At 58.3% G+C, this 15,055-nt stretch overlaps 1 protein-coding gene and 4 gene segments (V, D, J or C); all 5 read left to right on the plus strand.

Moving 5' to 3' along the window:
• Positions 1-15,055, plus strand: part of LOC132221905 (immunoglobulin lambda variable 2-14-like) — a 124,270-nt gene that overhangs the window by 6,919 nt on the left and 102,296 nt on the right.
• LOC132221907 (immunoglobulin lambda-1 light chain-like) overlaps positions 1,575-15,055 on the plus strand; it is a 111,599-nt gene continuing 98,118 nt past the window's right edge. Inside the window, exons 1-2 of the mRNA XM_059676540.1 lie at positions 1,575-1,642; positions 1,795-2,090. Of these exons, the coding sequence (XP_059532523.1) occupies positions 1,600-1,642; positions 1,795-2,090 (339 nt within the window). The 5' untranslated portion in view covers positions 1,575-1,599. The remainder of the gene's footprint in view (positions 1,643-1,794; positions 2,091-15,055) is intronic.
• Positions 5,446-6,022, plus strand: LOC132222166 (immunoglobulin lambda variable 3-25-like). The segment is given in 2 exon segments: positions 5,446-5,491; positions 5,637-6,022. Coding segments are annotated over 2 exon segments (432 nt in total).
• LOC132222046 (immunoglobulin lambda variable 3-9-like) lies at positions 8,681-9,515 on the plus strand. The segment is given in 2 exon segments: positions 8,681-8,760; positions 9,112-9,515. Coding segments are annotated over 2 exon segments (435 nt in total).
• LOC132222167 (immunoglobulin lambda variable 4-3-like) lies at positions 11,660-12,294 on the plus strand. The segment is given in 2 exon segments: positions 11,660-11,738; positions 11,855-12,294. Coding segments are annotated over 2 exon segments (486 nt in total).

Below are 15,055 nucleotides of genomic sequence, written 5' to 3' on the forward strand. Positions count from 1 at the left end.
AGGATTCCTCTACCCCTTCCTCCCACCTCTCCCAGAGCCTTGAGAGCCAGCGTGTTTTTCAGCTCTTCTCCCCTCCCCCCACGAAATCCACAGGAGCCGAGCTCTGAGGTTACTGCCCTTGCTGTGTTTTGTGCATCCAGAGGCCCCTCATCCCAAAGCGCTCATTGGAACAGCCACAGGGAGGCTGTGCTAGGCATGCTGGGTAGATGTCCCACAATCCTCTGGGAAATCCTCACTTCAAATCCCTGGGCCTCCCACACCTGTGCAGACCAACCTGCATGCAGTTCTCCACTAATGAAATGGGAAAGACAATAAAGAAAAAGTTATAATTTCCCTCCCTTCCTTCCTTCCTTCCTTCCTTCCTTCCTTCCTTCCTTCCTTCCTTCCTTCCTTCCTTCCTTCCTTCTTTCCTCCCTTTTTGGACTCCCAATACTTCCCATGACCAAGGAAGGTGTGAGGCGGGGATCTGAAGGAAAGGCTGTGTCCTCTCAGAACTGCCCTCCACCCAGGGGGCGGGGCCTGCCAGGAGAAGGTGGGCAGTACCTGGCCAGCAGCCGCCAGCTGCTGGGGCCTCTAGTGAATACATAATAACACAAGAATAAACTCCATGTTCCACACACTCACAGCTGTAAACCTGCTTTCTCCCACCCCATGTATTTTGTGATTCAGGACAGAGAGAGCCCGTGACAGAGCCGAGGGATGAAGCCCTCCGTGGGGTGTCCCTACCTTCCTATTGGGGAAGTCACAGTGCAGATGGCAGGGGAATCCTAGGGCGTCCATGGGCGAGTGGGACACAGGCGAGGACAACATCCAGGCTGGCTGGGATGAAGGAGATTCAGTTACTGCTTTTCTGGAGAGGAAGAGGGACGGAGAGGAGAAACATCATTGATGAGAAACATTGATTGGCTGCCTCTTGTGTCCCAAAACAGCTGTGCTCAATAGATCAAGGTCGCCTGGGAAGTACATCAGTAATTTCTCTGCCTCTGGCCATGGGATCCTGGCCTCTTCCACCCCAGCATGACCACTGTCCCCACAGGCTCCTCCCAGACCCACAGCCACGCCCTGTGGGTGAGTCCTCACCAGAGAGCAGATCTGAGGATTGTCCATATGCCCAGAGAGGAGGCCAGGGTGCTGGGTCAGGGGTCAGAAATATCTCTTTTTCTTAAAAATATGTTGTTATTGATTTCAGAGAAAGTAGGGAAAGGGAGAGCGAGATAGAAACATCAATGATGAGAGAATCACTGATTGAAAACCTCCTGCACCCGTCCTACTGGGGATCAAGACCCTAACCCGGGCATGGGCCAGACCTGGAATTGAACAAGGACCTCCTGGTTCATGGTTGATGCTCCAACATTGGGCCACACCGACAGGACCGAACTTCTAACCGGACAGCACAGGGCGCTGGGGAAACCGGGCTCAGGCCTGTGCATGGAGCCCTGGCACAGCCTCCTCCACTGAGCCCTGTGCTGTCAGCAGGGAGACACCCTGAGGCCCAGGAGGAAGGAAGTGGATTTGCATGAGGCCCCGCCCACCCAGGGGTGAGGAGCCTTGAAGACCACACCCCAGCTGAGGGCTCAGAGCAGAGCCTGGAGCCTCACCATGGCCTGGACCCTCCTGCTCCCCCTCCTCACACTCTGCACAGGTGCTGCCCCCAGGCTCAGGCCCAGCAACCAGGGAGCAGCCTGGCCATGACCTTCAGCTCAGCCCAGGGGACGCTGCGGGGTGTGGGCCTCTGGGACTGAGACCCTCATGCCCACACTCACCTCTCCCCTCCCCTCCTCTCCTCTCTTACAGGTCCTGTGGCCTCTTCAGTAGTGACTCAGGCCCCAGCAGTGTCTGTGGCCTTGGGACAGACGGCCAGGATCACCTGCCAGGGAGACCTCGTAAAAAAAGCTTATCCTGTATGGCTCCAGCAGAAGCCCGGCCAGGCCCCTGTGCTGGTCATCTATGGTGACAAAAACAGGACCTCAATGATCCCTGAGCGGTTCTCTAGCTCTTTCTCAGGAGACACGGAGACCCTGACCATCAGCGGGGCCCAGGCCCAGGACGAGGCCGACTATTACTGTTTAACATGGGACGACAGTGCTAAAGTGCACAGTGACACAGGCAGATGGGGAAGTGGGACAGAAACCTCCCTGTGTCACCCTCTCCTCCAGCCCCGAGGGCTGCAGACCGAGCCCTGAGCACGGCTGCCCGTCTGTGTGGAGCGAGAGCAGGGGCAGCTTCGGGCGCCTGTGGACGATCCCACATGGAGCCCTGTCAGCCGTGGGTCCTGTCCGGGAGCAGGAGGCCCATGAGGAGTGTGGGTGCATCGGGACGGCCCCCGGGAGGGGCCTGGACACCGTGAGCGGGAACGTCTGTAACAGCAGCCACACCGGCTCCACAGTGACCCCTCCATGTTCAGTAGAAGCTCAGTTTACAGGGAACCTGGGCTCCCAGACAGTTATCACCCGTCAGTGTCCTGATGACAGTGGGCCTTTTGACCTTTAAATAAATGTTGCTTGGCCTTGCTGGTGTGGCTCAGTGGATATTTCCTGGGTCTGCAGATGAGGGGTCCCAGGTCCGATTCTGCTCCAAGGCACAGGACCGGGTTGCAGGGAAAATCCCCAGGAAGTGGAGGGTAGGAAGCAGCCAATCAGTGATTGCCTCCATCATTGATGTTTCTATCTCTCTCTCCCTCCCATTCCTCTCTGAAATCAATAAAAATATATTTTAAAAATAATAATAAATAAATAAATGCTGCTGGGAGTGTCTGTCTCCGTGGGAAGGTCATTTCCATGAACCTCCCTGAGCCATGACGCTGTGCTGTGTGCAGGGATCTGGAGGGCAGGCTGACAATCAGGAATGTCCATGGACGGGGGGACCTGCTGTTCCCCACAAAGGGCCATGTGGGCCTCAGTCCCCAGCTCAGACCCTCCCATGGAGGTCAGGTCGCCCAGGATGGAACAAACAGGTTCCCTCCCACGTGGTCACGAGCCCACAGCTCAGGGGTGAGGACTGGGCAGCAGGAGTGGCCAGCAGGGCCCCTGTGGAGACCCTGGGGTGTGGGTGTGAGGAGGGGCAGCATGGGGGGAGGGAAGGGAGAGGGGAGCTGGTGCCCCCTCAGCTGGGACCAGCAGGGGGCGTGTCTGAGGCAGGTGCCCTGGGCTCATGTCAGTTCCCTCTTTAGCCCAAAGGCTGAGCAGTGGCCAGGGGTCTGTCTGTCTGTGCTCATGAGTCACCAAGCGACTTCGTTTCCATGGCCAGCGTGGCCAGCGTCGCCAGCGTGTGGGAGTGAATTAGTGACATTATATGCTCAGCTGTGCGAGGTTTCAAAACTTATACTTTTTTCAGGATACAAGTTGAAATCAGCTTTCTGACCAAATGTGCTTCATAAACCAAAGGCTTCCTGTTCCTGTCCTGACCCTGCTCCACACGCAATGGCCTTGGCCAGGTCAGAGAGCAATCCTGATCCAAACGGCTAGCAGCCTAGCCCGACACGGGATCTAAGCAGGACCTGACCCCATGTGCCTTTGACACATGACCCCGTGGTGTCAGCCCCCGAGGGAGCAGGGGAGTGTCCCCACCTCAGTCCACACACAGATCCTTGTTTTCCAGGGAAAGGCCGATGCCAACACCATGAAGATCTGAGGGCTGTTCACCACAACGCAGGGAAGACAGACACCTGAATAGAGAACAGAGGGCGGGGACAGGAGGGGTCAGGAGGCCTAGAGTGGGGGAGGGGGGGTCAGGGGGGGAGAGTAGGGCAGGGCGGGGGCTGACAGGTCAGGCTCTGAGGTCAGTCTCCTGCATTGGAGTCTTGACCCATCATCTCCGTCAGTGGGATTCTGGGAAAATCATTCACCTCCCAGGACGCTCCCTCCTCATTGGCTGGAGGAGAGGCTGGGCCCCAGCAGAGCAGGGTGTGGGCTCCTATGACGCTGAGTGAGGGGCCCAGGGACACACACCCCACCTGTCAGCCTCCAGGAAGCTCTCAGAAGCAGTCATGGTGATGAACCAGCTGCACAGGCAGGTGACATGCACCGTGGGGACACCAGGGGGCGCTGTGGGTCCTGGTTCTGGGGCCTTTAGAGGTCAGAGTCCCCTGGGCTGTGTCAAGTGCAAAGAGCAGGACTGAGCTCCTGTGAAGACCCTCCTGTTGGGCCAACCAGCTCTGAGCAATGAAACCCACAGCTGCCCTCTGCCCCAGGGGAGTCCCCGCAGGAGGCCCTGGGCTCAGGGCGGGGCCAGCAGCTGAGACAGACCCTGGCTGGGCCCAGACAACAGATTTGCATCCCTGCTCCTCCCTCCTGAGCTGCAGACATCGAGGAGTCCTGGTACAGGGTATCTAGTTCTTCTCATGTTGGGACTTTATGCCCATGGGCGCCATGAAGCTTTGTGCATAGTTTCTCTGTGAACTCAAGTTGTCACTTGTCTGAAATAAATGCCCAAGTGCATGGCTGCTGCGCGTGTGCCAACTGCAGCTTTAGTCTTTAAGAAGCTGCCAAACTCTTTCCAGAGTGTCTGTCCCATTTCACTTTCCCATCTGCTGTGCCCGAATCAGTCACTGGGGATGTGGTTTGCAAGGATTTTCTCTCTGTTACTTGCTGGGGTGGGGGGGAAAGGGAAGAGGTGTTCATCCTCTTTGGAAATATTTGCAAAACAAATGATATTTTGATGACATTCAATGTATTAATCTTTCCCTAAACAAATCATGCTTCTGGCAGCATCAAAAAATTCTTGCCTAGCCCTGGCCAGTTTGACACAGTGGACAGAGCATCGCCCTGTGGACTGAAGGGTCCCAGGTTTGATTCCCAGTCAGGGCACATGCCCGGGTTGTGGGCTTGATCCCCAGTAGGGGGCGCGCAGGAGGCAGCCAGTCAATGATTCTCTCATCATCGATGTTTCTATCTCTCTCTCTCCCTCTCCCTTCCTCTCTGAAATCAATTAAAAATATTTCTAAGAAATTCTTGCCTAGCCCTAGATGCCACAGATTTCCCCTGCTTTCTTCCTAAAACATAAAAAAAAAAAAAAAAATGGGCGGGGATTGCCTGAGAGAAACATGAGCAATCTCTGTATCTGAACCAGGAACTCCGGCCTCATTCACACCAGTGTGACCACTGTCCCTACAAGCTCCTGCTCCAATCACTCCCTGCCCCGAACCCCTGTGGGTGATCTCCTCACCAGAGAGGAGGCCCAGGACTCAGCCTAGGGTGTGTGCGCAGGTGCGGGGTCAGGGCTCAGCCCTGCCTCACTCAACACCACAGAGAGCTCAGGGGACCTTGTGAGTCGTGACCAGGCCATAGCTGAGCTCTTTTCTACTCAGCAGGGGTGTCTGACCAACAGCCCCCAGAAAAAAGGAAGTGGATTTGCATGTAGATCCCTGCCCCCTACCAGCAGATAAGAGAGACCCTGAGGCCCCATCCCCAGCTGTGACTCAAAGGCAGAACTCAGGGCAATCCTACCATGGCCTGGACCCTTGTCCTGCTCCCCCTCTTCTCTCTCTGCACAGGTGCTGCCCCCTGGCTCTGCCTGCAGGCTCAGCCCCCACAGGACCCTCAGCCGGTCCTGCTCCAAAGCCTGAGCTCAGCCTCAGGGTGGGACCCCCTGGAAATGGATCCCTTATCCTCAAGCCCCCCTCCTCTCCTCTCTTACAGGCCTCGTGGTCTCCTATGAGCTGACCCAGCCACCCTCTGTGTCAGTGACCCCGGGAGAGACGGTCAAGATCACGTGCTCTGGAGATTTACTAGGGAAAAAATATGCATCGTGGTTTCAGCAGAAGCCCGGCAAGGCCCCCGAGCTGATCATTTATAAGTACAGCGAGCGGCCCTCAGGGGTCCCTGACCGGTTCTCAGGCTCCAACTCAGGGAACACGGTCACCCTGACCATCAGTGGGGCCCGAGCCGAGGACGAGGCGGACTATCACTGTCAGTCATGGGACAGCAGTGGTAATGCTCACAGTGACACAGGCAGATGGGGAAGTGGGACAGAAACCCCATCCCCGTCTGTGTCACACAGTCCGCCAGCCCCAGGAGGACTGTAGGCAAAGCCATGAGCAGGTCTGGCCCAGGTCCCAGATCTCAGCTCCCCAGGCTGCCCCTCCTCCCGCCTCAGGCCGCTCTGCAGCGGGTGGGACAGAGCAGGTTCACTGGGACAGGACAGGGCTGCCCTGATGGTGTCTGGGCCTGGGTGTGAACTAGGGACAGAGGGCCTGGGTAGAAGAACAGGCAGAAGGCGATATCCATCCATGGCCATTGTCCCCGCATTTCTATACGGTGGTCACTGGGTCAATTCTTCACCCAATGACCCACCCTTGTCAAACCTGTCCCTGTCCCTGTCCCCATCCAGCAGCATGTCCTGGAGGCCCCTCTAGGTGCTACGCAGCTGCCAAAGCACCTGACTTATTACCTGGAAATCCCCCTTATGATGCCTTGATAACACATCACTCCTGCCCCCAAAGTTCTTAGGAGAAAACATCACATTGGAACTAAACGAGTTTGAAATCACAGACACCCGAGTTTCTCACTGTCCTTCATCCTCAGACAAACCAGACCCTCTCCAAGGGCACTGACTCTGCTCCCCAAATTCACCTCCTGTCACTGGTTCCACCTCCCCTCCTGATGGCAGCTCCAAGGTCCCCTCCAGAGAGGCCCCCTGCCTCTCAGCACACAGTGCCTGGGTGTCATTTGTGTCCTGTCTCTACTAATGACCTGAACACACCAACAGCTGCTCAACTATCCTATATAATAAAAGGCTAATATGCACATTGACCGAACAGTGGAACGACCAGTCGCTATGACACACACTGACCACCAGGGGGAAGATGCTCAATGCAGCAGCTGCCCCCTGGTGGTCAATGCACTCCAACAGGGGGAGTGCCGCTCAGCCAGAAACCAGGCTCACGGGCCTAAGCTGTCAGTCAGACATCCCCCGAGAGCTCCTGGACTGTGAGAGGATGTAGGCCGGGTTGAGGGATGTCCCCACACTCCCAAGTGCACGAATGTCATGCACCAGGCCTCTAGTTTCCCTGCAATTATGTTCATTGACTAATGGATTGATTTGTGTTCAATACTTCCCTCATTTGCCAGGAATTTTTAAATGCAAAACACACACACGATGCGCGGAGGCATGAACAGACAGGAGCCTGTGTTTCTCCTGTAACAATGAGTCTGGAGTCAGATGGTGGGTCTCCAGGTGTTCCCACATCCCCCAAGGTCCCAGATCTTCCCCACTTTCTGTCCCACTCCCCCTACGATGGGGCTTTACCTGCATTCCTGTTGTAGACAGACCTCAGGATGGCTACTGCTACTCCAGCACTCACACCTGCGTCCCAGAGGCCAGGCCCTGCTCACATCCAGGCTGCTTTTGTTCCTTCACAAGAGAAAAAGTTGGTGGAAAAGAAGACCAGCCGAGTAACACCCCCATGGGCCAGTGCTGGGTACTGAGGCTGCAACCAAGGAACATGCCCTTGAGCAAAATCAAATCTGTGAAACTTCAGTCCACCGGCCGATGCTCTATCCCCTGAGCTAGACCAGCCAGGTTCACTGCCATATGTTGACCTGCACCAGCGGCCAGCACCAGGGAGAGTCAGTCCTTAAGTCCTGTGTCCCCCAGTGTAACCCCAGAACCCACCACCCCAGGGATAGGAGCAGTGATGCCTCAGGGGGGCCTACCGCCCATCCTCCAAGAGCACCCTTTCCCAGTTCCTGGGCGACCTGAGCTTCTGATTCCTGGTCCTGAGACTGGCCGTGGCCATGGAGACAACAGCAACCCTCCCCTGGGACCAGCAGTTCAGGGATCAGGGCGTTTCCCCTGAGCAGGAGGCTCAGATCTCCACCTGGACAGAGGGCACCTGCACCCCCAGCAGCCAGAGAGCAGCGGCCACCAGGGGGCAGCACAGACCTCCGCCCGCCTCCTGGCTCCTGGGAGGGCCTGGCCTGAGGGGTTCTAACCTTCACAGGGATGACTCCCCCCCACCCTCCCACCTGCAGAGAGAGCAGGGGGTTCCTGCAGCACCGCCTCTGGCTCTGCTGGGACCTTCTGGCTGCATCTCTCCCCCCTGGTTCCTGTGGGATTCGCCTGTTTCTCCAGCTCAGGTCCAGGCCCCTCACTCCTCTCCAGCCCCTGCCCGCCCTGTTCCTGCGAAACCTCCAGCTGTCACACCTGCCTCAGCCCTGAGCCTCCCGGGCACCAGGCACACGGGGGACACGGAGGCCCAGCATCTCTGACCTGCCCCGAGCGCTCACCGAGCACAGACACATACAGCTCCTCAGTGGCTTCTAGAACCCCACGTGCCATTAGCCAGGTGGGCCCGTGTTCCGGTTCTGATGCGCACACACCGGGCCTGGGGCGGCCCCTGCACACACCTCAGGCTCACGCCCTCACCTCTCCAGGGACCGTCTCTCCCGGGCTCACACCTGCAGACAGGCCTCCCCTCTGAGCTCTGCTGGGGCCAGGCCAGCACAGGCCCAAGGCCAGCAACCATCTAAGTGGAAATGTCCCCACCACAGGATGGTTCCAGAAGAACCCAGAATCCCCTGGGCGAGGTCAGGGCTGCAGGATCTGCCTCTCCCTCCCTGAGTCCCTGGGCAGAGCCCTTCTCAGAAGCCACCAGCTCCCAGCAGCCCCTGGGCCTGGCTGATTTGCATGCCCCCCAGCTGTGACCAAGTGGATAAGAGAGGCCTGGGAGGAGCCCTGCAGCCTGGGCCTCAGGGAGCAGAGTCAGGGCGCCCACCATGGCCTGGACCCCTCTCCTCCTCGGCCTCCTGGCTCACTGCACAGGTGCTGCCCGGCTCTCACCCTCCCCGCCCAGCCCCAGGGCCTGCACCCGCCTGGCTGCCTCTGAGCTCAGGGCGCTGCCTGTGGGGCAGGAGGCTCAGGCCCTGCTGCTGGCTCAGGGCTGGGGGCGGCGCCCCCTGTGCTCACGGGCTCGGAGGGTCCTGCGGGCTCCCCTGCAGCAGGAAGAGGGGGCTCAGTGCTCAGAGGCTCCATCCCCGGGAGCCCCAGGCCACCTGGGCTGAGGGGGGTGAGAGGGTGCCTGGGGCCTGGGAACCCCTGGAACTCAGGCGGGCAGGGTGGCAGGGGGTGCCTGGGAAGGGGCTCTCACGCTCCTGCCTCCTCTTCCTCCTGCAGCCTCTGTGGCCTCCTATGAGCTGACGCAGCCGCCCTCGGTGTCGGTGAACCTGGGACAGACGGCCAGGCTCACGTGTGGGGGAAACAGCATTGGAGGGAAAAGTGTCCACTGGTACCAGCAGAAGCCCGGCCAGGCCCCCGTGCTGGTCATCTATGGTGATAGCAACCGGCCCTCAGGGATCCCGGACCGATTCTCAGGCACCAACTCGGGGAACACGGCCACCCTGACCATCAGCGGGGCCCAGGCCCAGGACGAGGCCGACTATTACTGTCAGGTGTGGGACAGCAGTGATGATGCTCACAGTGACTCAGGCGGATGGGGAAGTGGGACAGAAACCTCCCTGTGTCACCCGCTCCTCCAGCCCCGAGGGCTGCAGACCGAGCCCTGAGCACGGCTGCCCGTCTGTGTGGAGCGAGAGCAGGGGCAGCTTCGGGCGCCTGTGGACGATCCCACATGGAGCCCTGTCAGCTATGGGTCCTGTCCGGGAGCAGGAGGCCCATGAGGAGTGTGGGTGCATCGGGACGGCCCCCGGGAGGGGCCTGGACACCGTGAGCGGGAACGTCTGTAACAGCAGCCACACCGGCTCCACAGTGACCCCTCCATGTTCAGTAGAAGCTCAGTTTACAGGGAACCTGGGCTCCCAGACATTTATCACCCGTCAGTGTCCTGACGACAATGGGCCTTTTCATGTTTAAAATAAAAGTTGGTGGGCCTCGCTGGTGTTGCTCAGTGGATAGAGCATCGGCCTGCAGACCAATGGGTCTCGGGTTTAATTCTCATCAAGGGCTCCTGCCCAGGTTGCAGTCTCCATCCCCATTAGGGGGCCATGCATTAAGCAGCCAGTCAATGATTGTCTCCCATCATTGATGTTTCTCTCTCTCTCTCCCTCCCCTTCCTCTCTGAAATCAATAAAAATATATTTTAAAAATAATGATAAATAAATAAATAAATGCTGCTGTCAGTACCCTTCTTGGTGGGAAGGTCATTTCCATGAACCTCCCTGAGGCAGGACGCTGTGCTGTGCGCAGGGATCTGGAGGGGAGGCTGACAATCAGGAATGTCCATGGACGGGGGGACCTGCTGTTCCCCACAAAGGGCCATGTGGGCCTCAGTCCCCAGCTCAGACCCTTCCGTGGAGGTCAGGTCGCCCAGGACGGAACTAACAGGCTCCCTCCCACGTGGTCACGAGCCCACAGCTCAGGGGTGAGGACTGGGCAGCAGGAGTGGCCAGCAGGGCCTCTGGGGAGACCCTGAGGTGTGGGTGTGAGGAGGGGCAGCATCCGGGGGGAGGGAGAGGGGAGCTGGTGCCCCCTCAGCTGGAGCAGCAGGGGGCGTGTCTGAGGCAGGTGCCCTGGGCTCATGTCAGTTCCCTCTTTAGCCCAAAGGCTGAGCAGTGGCCAGGGGTCTGTCTGTCTGTGCTCATGAGTCACCAAGCGCCTCCCACTTCGTTTCCATGCCAGCGTCGCCAGCGTGGGGGAGTGAACCATTTCCTCGCATCCTCAGCAGGACAGGTGGACAACCAGCACATCCATCAGGGATGCTGGGTGGAACCTGCTTTCTGACCAAATGTGCTTCATAAACCAAAGGCTTCCTGTTCCTGTCCTGACCCTGCTCCACACGCAATGGCCTTGGCCAGGTCAGAAGAGCAATCCTGATCCAAACGGCTAGCAGCCTAGCCCGACACGGGATCTAAGCAGGACCTGACCCCATGTGCCTTTCACACATGACCCCGTGGTGTCAGCCCCAGAGGGAGCAGGGGAGTGTCCCCACCTCAGTCCACACACAGATCCTTGTTTTCCAGGGAAAGGCCGGTGCCAACACCATGAAGATCTGAGCGCTGTTCACCACAACGCAGGGAGGACAGACACCTGAATAGAGGAAAGAGGGCGGGGACAGGAGGGGTCAGGAGGTCTAGAGTGGTGGAGGGGGGACCTGGAGGGCAGAGTGAGGGCAGGGAGGGGGCTGAAGGTCTGGCTCAGAGGTCAGTCTCCTGCACTGGAGTCTGGACCCATCAGCTCTGTCTGGTGGATTCTGGGAAAATCACTAACCTCCATGGATGCTCCCTCCTCATTGGCTGGAGGAGAGGCTGGGCCCCAGCAGAGGACGGTGTGGGCTCCTGTGACGCTGAGTGAGGGGCCCAGGGACACACCCCCCACCTGTCAGCCTCCAGGAAGCTCTCAGAAGCAGTCATGGTGATGAACCAGCTGCACAGGCAGGTGACATGCACCCTGGGGACACCAGGGGGCGCTGTGGGTCCTGGTTGGAGGCCTTTAGAGGTCAGAGTCCCCTGGGCTGTGTCAAGTGCAAAGAGCAGGACTGAGCTCCTGTGAAGACCCTTCTGTTGGGCCAACCAGCTCTGAGCAATGAAACCCACAGCTGCCCTCTGCCCCAGGGGAGTCCCCGCAGGAGGCCCTGGGCTCAGGGCGGGGCCAGCAGCTGAGACAGACCCTGGCTGGGCCCAGACAACAGATTTGCATCCCTGCTCCGCCCTCCTGAGCTGCAGGCAGAGAGGATAAGACAGGAGCTGGCAGGGCCAGTGCCAGCTGGGCAGCCGCAGGCAGCGCTCAGGACCCTCCCACCATGGCCTGGCTTCCCTTCTACCTCTTGCCCCTCGTCGTCTCCACAGGTCAGAGCGGCCACAGCACCTGGGGCCCTGCCCCCGGTTCTCCCTCCAAGCTCAGTCCCAGGGGCGCCTGCTCATCGGGGTGCAGTGGGCATCGCTCTTGTGTTTTCTGTCTGCAGGTCTCTGTGCTGATCCTGTGCTCACCCAGCCCCCATCTGCCTCTGCCGCCCCGGGGGCCTCGGCCAAGCTCACCTGCACCCTGAGCCGGGAGCACAGCAGCTTTAGTGTTCGCTGGTATCAGCAGAGACCAGGACAGGCCCCTCGGTTCATCATGAGACTTATGAGTGATGGAAGCCACACCAAGGGGGACGGGATCCCCGATCGCTTCTCGGGCTCCAGCTCCGGGGCCGACCGCTACTTAACCATCTCCAGCCTCCAGTCTGAGGACGAGGCTGAGTACATCTGTGGAGTGGCCTATAACACTGATGGCAAATTCGCGGGGTTCCACAGTGACACAGAGAAAGGGGAAGTGGGGCTGAAACCTCCCTCCCTCTGTCTGCTCCGCCCGGGGACTCGGGGGACCTGCTGCCTGTCCCCTTCCTGGGTGCTGAGATGCTGACTCTTTCCTGTCAAAACCCATCACCCTCCCCCCTGCTCCCCAAGGTGCCACGGGGAGAGGCAAATGGGGGCCATGACTGGGGTCCTTATCTGACACCTACATTCTTATCCCCCCACTGCTGTGGGCAGGAGCTGGGACAGACCACACCAGACCCCGCAGACCATACCCTGAGGGCGGGGCTGGGCTGACCACGTCCCCAGGAGCCACCGGGCCTGGGCTCCCATCCGGGGCTCTGCTCAGGGAAGGAACAGAGGCCTTGGGCTGCAGGGGTGACCTTGGATTTCCTCTGTTGCCTCCGCTGCTCCGTGGAGGGAAGCAGGGATCTGGCAGGACGGGGCTGAGCAGGAAGTGTCTGGTCCTCAGGAGGCAGGACAGAGCCCTGAGCTCATGGGGGGCGCAGTGCTGAGCCAGGAGGGAGGCGGGGCCTGTGAGGAGGTCTGAGCAGGACCAGCCTGGAGCAGGGCCTGGCTCCTCCCGCTGGGCCAGGGCCTCTGCTTGTGGTGCCAGGACAGGCTCCCCCTCTGCCCAGGCTTTTGAGCAACAGTGCAGGACCCCGGCCTCTGAGGAGGGACAGGGAGCAGGAGGACCAGGAGGAGATGGATCATGGCTGACCCCCCGGTGACCTCTGTCAGCACAGATGGCTGGAGCCACAGGGTCCCATGGCCACCCCACCCCCTCCCTGTGAAGGGCTGCTCTCTAAAGGGCTTTGGTGACTTTGTCCCAAATGAGGCTCCACGGGTCCCACTGCAGGACGGGTCCCCACCGCTCACACCACAGGGAGGCGGGGAGGAGGACGGTCAGGGATTCCATGTGAACCCCAGTGTGAACCACACTCACCAGGGGCCTCCCCGGGCCTGGCTGCCCATAACGTGGGAGTCAGCAGTGGCCTCGATGGACAGACAGAGGGACACCCTGTGCGAGTGAGGACGGCGAGGGAAGGGGCAGAGGCAGATGTCCCTGCTGTGCTGAGAGGGCCAGCAGCCTGATAGGGCGCCGCCTGCACACGTCCCAGGTCACAGGGGGTAAGGGGTCCAGGAGAGTCTGTCAGGACCCTCTGCTGTGGCCACGGGGTGACAGGGTCAGGGTCTCAGGGGCCTCATGTCAGCCCTGATGGGAAACGGACGGATGATCCCTGTGAAGAACTGACCCCTTCTTTGTCTGTGTCTTACCTGTGGCTTTGGCTTCAAAAGGGCCAGGTGACTGTGAGCCCAGAAAGTCAAGTTTGCATCAAAAGTTCCAGTGTGGCATCAATTACACTCAATAAAGCTGTTTCACAAAAGAAAAAAAGCCCAACCAGCGTGACACCATGGTTGAGGGTGGACCTTGGAACCAGGAGGTCAGAGTTTGATGCTCCTCAAGGGCACAGGCCCAGGTTCCAAGCTCAAACCCCAATCCGGGGTGTGCAGAAGGCAGCTGATCCATGATTCTGTCTCAGAATTGATGTTTCTATCTTTCTCTCTCCCACTGCCTTCTTCTCTGAAATCAATAAATATATATTAAATAAATAAACAAACAAACAAAATAAATGCTTGAGTGGCAGGTGGCCTTTGGAGAGTCTCTAGAACTGTGGTTCTCAACCTTCCTAATGCTGCGACCCTTTCATACAGCTCCTCATGTTGTGGTGAACCCCAACCATAAAATTATTTTCATTGCTACTTCATAACTGTACTTCTACTGTTATGAATTGTCATGTAAATATCTGATAGGCAGGATGTATTTTCATTGTTACAAATGGAACATAATTAAAGCACAGTGATTAATGAAAAAACAATGTGTAATTATAGATGTGTTTTCCGATGGTCTTAGGCGACCCCTGTGAAAGGGTTTTTTGACCCCCAAAGGGGTCACGACCCACAGGTTGAGAACCGCTGCTCTAGAAGCAGCAGCTGAAGCAGGTGACAACCTGCCCAGGAGGTGACATGGAGCTGATGTGGCTGAGAGTGACAGGGAGGCGGGGCCAGAGTGAGAGCGGGCTGAGGAGGGCCCTCCCCTCATTCATATTCTCTCTCTCTCTTTCTCTCTCTCTCTCACTCTCTGGTTACTTTCCATTTAATTCCTCCGTTTGTCTCTACCTTACGCTCTTTGCTGTTGCTTGTCATTAACTCTTCCTTTCATTTCCCTCTTTTCCTCTTCAGAGCGTGTATGTGAGTGTTTGGTTCTATGGGATGTTATCCCTCGTGTAGCTTCGTGGATCCACACCAGCATGAAGACACAACCTTCTCTCCCCACTAGGGCCTCCCACATTTTACTTTTATAACAACACCCACCGCCCCCTTCACGGTGCCCTTCCCTGCCCTCAGCTCATGGCTCCACTAGGTGCTTGTTCATGTCTAAAGGTCTCCATTTCAGAAATGGCCTCTAGATTTGAGATAGAATCCGTAGTGTGTAGCCTCTGAGATGGGATTTTCACCCCTAACCCCCTGCAGGTTCCTCCCACCTGGTGTTGCGTTGAGTTCCTTCCTGTTCACGGCCGAGTCGGATTCCATGGTCCTGGTGGACCAGAGTCTGTGGACGCTCCACCCGGCAAGGGCATCGCATGTTCTCTGGGCACGTCATGCCCACGGGTGCCGGGAACATCATCCTGTCCTTTCCTGTGAACATATGTTGTCGCTTCTCTGAAATCAATGCCCCAGTGCTCCTTGGGGTTGTGCGGCAGTGACAAGTGTAGCACTTCCAGCCACTGCCCACCCTTTCCCGACTGTCGGCACCATTTCCCACGGGCAGCAGCCACGCGTGAATGACCCCGGTTCTCCCAACCTCC

The sequence above is a fragment of the Myotis daubentonii genome, chromosome 19 (assembly GCF_963259705.1).
Source record: "Myotis daubentonii chromosome 19, mMyoDau2.1, whole genome shotgun sequence".
Taxonomy (NCBI): Eukaryota; Metazoa; Chordata; class Mammalia; order Chiroptera; family Vespertilionidae; genus Myotis; species Myotis daubentonii.